Source organism: Scylla paramamosain, chromosome 15 (genome assembly GCF_035594125.1).
Source record: "Scylla paramamosain isolate STU-SP2022 chromosome 15, ASM3559412v1, whole genome shotgun sequence".
In the NCBI taxonomy this organism is placed as follows: Eukaryota; Metazoa; Arthropoda; class Malacostraca; order Decapoda; family Portunidae; genus Scylla; species Scylla paramamosain.
Genome location: NC_087165.1, coordinates 4563512 through 4569913, shown reverse-complemented (window position 1 = coordinate 4569913; position 6402 = coordinate 4563512). Strand labels below are relative to the sequence as shown.

The 6402-nt window shown below is 41.8% G+C and overlaps 1 protein-coding gene across 3 annotated transcripts in view; it reads right to left on the bottom strand.

The window, feature by feature from the left end:
- Positions 1-3524: 3524 nt before the first annotated feature.
- Positions 3525-6402, bottom strand: part of LOC135107292 (uncharacterized) — a 35393-nt gene continuing 32515 nt past the window's right edge. For all 3 annotated transcript variants that reach the window (XM_064016966.1, XM_064016967.1, XM_064016965.1), the window contains 3 exons: positions 6363-6402; positions 5696-5875; positions 3525-5109 (listed from right to left, as the gene is read on the bottom strand). The exon at positions 6363-6402 is cut by the window's right edge and continues 43 nt beyond it. In XM_064016966.1, the coding sequence (XP_063873036.1) occupies positions 5002-5109; positions 5696-5875; positions 6363-6402 (328 nt within the window). In that variant the 3' untranslated portion in view covers positions 3525-5001. The remainder of the gene's footprint in view (positions 5110-5695; positions 5876-6362) is intronic.

Sequence of the window (6402 nt, the reverse complement as noted above, 5' to 3'; positions counted from 1 at the left end):
GGGTAGTTTGGAAATCAAAGCTTTGTGCCAGACTCTATCAAAAGCTTTTGATATGTCCAAGGCAACAGCAAAAGTTTCACCAAAATCTCTAAAAGAGGATGACCAAGACTCAGTAAGGAAAGCCAGAAGATCACCAGTAGAGCGGCCTTGACGGAACCCATACTGGCAATCAGATAGAAGGTTGTGAAGTGATAGATGTTTAAGAATCTTCCTGTTGAGGATAGATTCAAAAACTTTAGATAGGCAGGAAATTAAAGCAATAGGACGGTAGTTTGAAGGTTAGAACGGTCACCCTTTTTAGGGACAGGTTGAATGTAGGCAAACTTCCAGCAAGAAGGAAAGGTAGATGTTGACAGACAGAGCTGAAAGAGTTTGACTAGGCAAGGTGCAAGCACGGAGGCACAGTTTCGGAGAACAATAGGAGGGACCCCATCAGGTCCATAAGCCTTCCGAGGGTTTAGGCCAGCGAGGGCATGGAAAACACCATTGCGAAGAATTTTAATAGGTGGCATGAAGTAGTCAGAGGGTGGAGGAGAGGGAGGAACAAGCCCAGAATCGTCCAAGGTAGATTTTTAGCAAAGGTTTGAGCAAAGAGTTCAGCTTTAGAAATAGATGTGATAGCAGTGGTGCCATCTGGTTGAAGTAGAGGAGGGAAAGAAGAAGAAGCAAAGTTATTGGAGATATTTTTGGCTAGATGCCAGAAATCACGAGGGGAGTTAGATCTTGAAAGGTTTTGACATTTTCTGTTAATGAACGAGTTTTTGGCTAGTTGGAGAACAGACTTGGCATGGTTCCGGGCAGAAATATAAAGTGCATGAGATTCTGGTGATGGAAGGCTTAAGTACCTTTTGTGGGCCACCTCTCTATCATGTATAGCACGAGAACAAGCTGTGTTAAACCAAGGTTTAGAAGGTTTAGGATGATAAAAAGAGTGAGGAATGTATGCCTCCATGCCAGACACTATCACCTCTGTTATGCGCTCAGCACACAAAGATGGGTCTCTGACACGGAAGCAGTAGTCATTCCAAGGAAAATCAGCAAAATACCTCCTCAGGTCCCCCCAACTAGCAGAGGCAAAACGCCAGAGGCACCTTTGCTTAGGGGGATCCTGAGGAGGGATTGGAGTGATAGGACAAGATAAAGATATGAGATTGTGATCGGAGGAGCCCAACGGAGGAGAAAGGGTGACAGCATAAGCAGGAGGATTAGAGTTCAGGAAAAGGTCAAGAATGTTGGGCGTATCTCCAAGACGGTCAGGAATACGAGTAGGGTGTTGCACCAATTGCTCTAGGTCATGGAGGATAGCAAAGTTGTAGGCTAGTTCACCAGGATGGTCAGTGAAGGGAGAGGAAAGCCAAAGCTGATGGTGAACATTGAAATCTCCAAGAATGGAGATCTCTGCAAAAGGGAAGAGGGTCAGAATGTGCTCCACTTTGGAAATTAAGTAGTCAAAGAATTTCTTATAGTCAGAGGAGTTAGGAAAGAGGTATACAGCACAGATAAATTTAGTATGAGAGTGACTCTGTAGTCGTAGCCAGATGGTGGAAAACTCGGAAGATTCAAGAGCGTGGGCACGAGAGCAGGTTAAGTCATTGCGCACATAAACGAAGCATCCAGCTTTGGATCGAAAATGAGGATAGAGAAAGGAGGAGGGAGCAGAAAAGGGGCTACTGTCAGTTGCCTCAGACACCTGAGTTTCAGTGAGGAAAAGAAGATGAGGTTTAGAAGAGGAGAGGTGGTGTTCTACAGATTGAAAATTAGATCTTAGACCGCGAATGTTGCAGAAGTTAATGAAGAAAAAATTGAGGGGGGGTGTCAAGACACTTATGGTCGTCGACAGAAAGGCAGTCCGACCTGGGGACATTTATGGTCCCCTCCCCAGATGGGGACTCCGAGGCTGGTGTAGGAGTCGCCATGATGATTTTAAACTTTTTGAGTGAAGGGTGTGTGTGTTATTAGGTGCTTGTAGTTTTGTGTGGAGGAAGAGAGTTGTCTTTAGAGGACAGGCTGTGACTGCCCCCTTGTGTTGTGAGACACAAAGGGAATCGTTCAGTGAGGTCACAGCTGGGTTTAATGATAAGTTCACAGCACCCCCTGAACAGTGCTTTAGACCTCACTGGGAGTAATTATCGTTTCGGCAGGTGTCTACTGCCTCCTCCTCCTAACATACATAAAGGATCCTTACATAAAGGATCACTGTTTTCTTCATTTTGTTGAGTCATAACGTTAATGCTTTCTCTCTCTCTCTCTCTCTCTCTCTCTCTCTCTCTCTCTCTCTCTCTCTCTCTCTCTCTCTCTCTCTCTCTCTCTCTCTCTCTCTCTCTCTCTCTCTCTCTCTCTCTCTCTCTCTCTCTCTCTCTCTCTCTCCACTTCACCACCTGACCATTTTCTCAATGTATTTACGTTTCTTGTGAAAGCTTTCGTCGTCCAGTGGAATCGTAGCCGTCGTATATGTACAACTTACACTACGGCTAGAGATACGTACATACGTACATTATAATGTGACATTTTACGTTTTATTTGTTAGCGTTATATTATTTGTAGCAACTGGATGTTATATATGAACAGTGTATGGCGCGCCTATGCGCCAGCACAACAGAGTGAGAAGGGAATGTAGTGCCCAGGGAACGCGTTGAGCTTGCCCTCTCAGCTATTTCTCTCGCCGAAGGGTCGGTTGTTAAGACGTGAGTGTTGGTAACATGCATGCATGCATAATGCATGCATGCATGCATAATAAACATCATGGGCTGTAGGGGCCCAGCAATGTCTCCAAAGCTATTCACGAGTCACGCCTACACGTCAGACGTGTCTCGGGAGGCGCGGAGAGTAAATCCCAGTAAATCCCCGAGTTCTCATCCCGGTAAATCCCTAAGTGTAATCCCTTGCATACAACCAAGAGGATGCCTGTTCCCCGCACTGTATCACGCAGACGAGAAGGCGACTTGCTGTGTTTGTGCTGGTGGTGTTCATCTGCAGAACCGACTGAACCAGCTAAAGTGTAGGTAACTGTATTGACTCATTTATTTTACGGAATTGACGACGTCAAGTGTCACGACACTGATGTACTGCAATACCTGTTTTACCTATTGATATACTCCTTTTTGTTATTCTCAGTATTAATGATAATTTGTTAATTCACGGGTTTGAGAGCGAGTACTGCACAGCTTGTTTCAGTCACCTTCAGTACAATACATTAAACAAGCGTCGTACGGCGCTTACAGTCAATTCCGTAAAATAAATGAGTCAACAGTTACCTATACTTTAGCAGGTTCAAACGGTTCTACAGATGAACATCACCAGCACAAACACAGCAAGTAGTAGTAATTGTGGTGGTAGTGATAGTGGAAGTTGTGGTGGCAGTAGTAGTAATAGTAGCAGGAGCTGAAGCAGTAGTAGTAGCAGTGATTGTGGTGGTGGTAGTAGTAATAGTACTAGTGCCAGCAATAAGTAAGTAGTTATCACTACTTATCATTTGATAAATCAAGAATGTAAAAACGAGTGCAAATTGAAATAAATCTTTTGACTAAAAGTGATTTCATAGTTTTATTGAGAAAATATCATAGCAAATATAGCAAATTACATAAACACTAAGTTGAAAACTTGCAAAAAATTAACAGTACATGATTCCTTTCATTAAATCTTTAAGCTCCTCAAATTTATGGTGATTTCTATCAAAGTTCTTTATTATAAACGTAAACTAATACGAGGGATGGGAGGGCAGGAATCCTTATTTCAAGTTAATAATGTGACGACACAGTTCAACAGTTGCTGCTTTGGGCAGTAATCACGAAGGTATGCCGTTAGTATTCCTATTGCAGCTGACCCTTCATCGTCATTTTACTTCAAAACTCAGAGCACACATTATAATGAACGTTACATTTATTTATTTATTTGATTTTTTTTTAAATGAGAGTTGCGTATACTGTAGTAGAGGAAAAACTGTAATCACCAGCGGTTGACATACATAGAGCAATAGGAATACAGTCAGGGCCCCAGTAACTGTCAGGCAAAACAAATGAAAGTCTGAGACGTGTGGCTCACATCGAGAACATTAAGCACGCACGGCACCTTGCGTTGTTTGGTCCTTCTGCAGCTGATAGGAAAATGCAAAAATGGAATATACTTCATAACAAAGCTAAGATTGTTTCTCATGACACAACAGCGGCTTATGAAGAACACAAACACGTATTAGTGCTCGTCTTACACACTATTGAACACACCGGCTGCTATATAATGAGCCTGACTACAATAATACAAGCACGGATATTTTGCTGCCCAACAACTGGGTCAATAAACGAAATATTGTTTGAACTCTCATAGCTAAAGGAATACAGTAAGATTTGGCTTCAAGCTAAACTTTACGAAAGGTACAGATATGGTTACACATTACTTAACATCAAACAGAAATGTCACTTAGTTTATTTACTTTAGTGTTGTAGACGGTCAGATGTGACGGAGGTTGGAGTAAGGCAACACCTGCCATTGCTGCGGGTGTCAAGGAGCACATGAATACCGACATCTGCTCTGCTCACCCTGACTATCTATGGCCTTTTGGTAATATAATGTTCATCCCTTCTCTGGCAGCCTCGAGCATCGGTTGGCAGTAGTAATACTGGTGTTACTTTCAGGGAGGTCTCGACTTACGCTTTGTAAACACTTACTATCACATTAGCGCATTGTACATCTTTTGTCAGTTGTTACTATTTGGGCGACTGAATCGTGTTGCATAATGTGTGTGTGTGTGTGTGTGTGTGTGTGTGTGTGTGTGTATGTGTGTGTGTGTGTGTGTGTGTGTGATGTGTGTGTGATGTGTGTGTGTGTGTGTGTACACGAAGCATTCACAATAGTTATAGTGTTAAGACAAAAAACTTGGGTCGAAAAAATAGCAAAAATATATTAAGTCTTGATAAACTCTTTACTGACTACTTCATCGAAAAAGCAGTGAAGGTATTAATGTAACGTTTTGATTTTTGTGTATTCCTAGTAAGGTAGGCACTGCAATCACGAGGCACAGGTCGAGGTAGTGCAGCCATTCCCTCCCACCGGAATCGCCTCGGGCTGCGGGAGTGTGGTCGTTCTGGTTTCGGCCACGCCAGCGCTGGAGCCAAGCTGAAGGAGAACATTATACTATACAGAGCAGCATTGATATCACCTAATCATGTTTATATTATGAAAAGGAAGGAAAATAACAAATCACCTTAATTTTCATTTCAATTAATTGGTTTTCTGTCTCTGAAATTACTCAACTTTGAATAGTACTTACATTTCTGAAAATGCATGAAGTAATATAATTACCACACATTTATACGAGTGGAACAAAATGATAAGGAGACTTAAGTTTGAAGCACGACTACTACAAAATGTCTTGCATACCAAGAGAAAATGCTATTCAAATCTCTCTCAGGCAGACCGTAGCTGAAATGCCGTAGTCCTCCTGTTTCAGGCTGAATCTTCCTACAACCTTTCCCACCCATTCGTTTCTTTTCGTCTAACATCTAGAACATCATTCTCAAAATTCTTAGGATTATATCACGTAAACCCTACCGTTACCACTCACTATGCAAGGAGCAAGTACCCTTAGAAGTTTTTGAATAAGTGCTATCATGTTGCTACATGATAAGATTCTTCATGGATGGATTGTTCAATGACATAACTCTGCTACCATTCGGAAGAAAGCAAACGAAGCGCCACTTACCGTCAGGGCGTATGAACGAACCACCACCACCAAATATATGAAAACACCCATGACCACCAGAACGATGAGGCCGGCCACGAGGCTGAAGGTGGTGACCAGGGCGATGATAGAGGTGATGATGTTGATGATGATGATCACCACCATTGTAATCACCCAGGTCATGACAAAGCCACGTCGCTCCTAAAGAAAGAGGATTAGATTAATTAAATTAGGTAAAGGAGCCTGCAGTCAGTCATGCATTTAGAGTTCAGAGAGGAGAGAGAGAGAGAGAGGAGAGAGAGAGAGAGAGAGAGAGAGAGAGAGAGAGAGAAGAGAGAGAGAGAGAGAGAGAGAGATTGTTTATTCAAGAAAATATGTAGTCCATTCATAAAATATATTGTGATTTTTCTTAAATAGCCTAATTTTCTATCTTGTCCCCAGAACAACCGAAATTATATAACACAAAATTTATATATAATTGATTAAAAAACAGTCAAAATAGATATTATTAAACGTTATACTAATAGACTAAAAGGAATACAGATGTCATAAAAAAAATATAATGGACTATAATTATGTAGATGCAGAAAATACATTCATAGTTATTTCTTGGATGAAAAAAAAAAAGTATGTTACTGTTTTCTCTATTTTAAGAGAGTTGGGAGCCACCGTGAAGTGTGTGTCTCACCTGACGGATTCCCATGATGAGGATGCATGATACGATGACG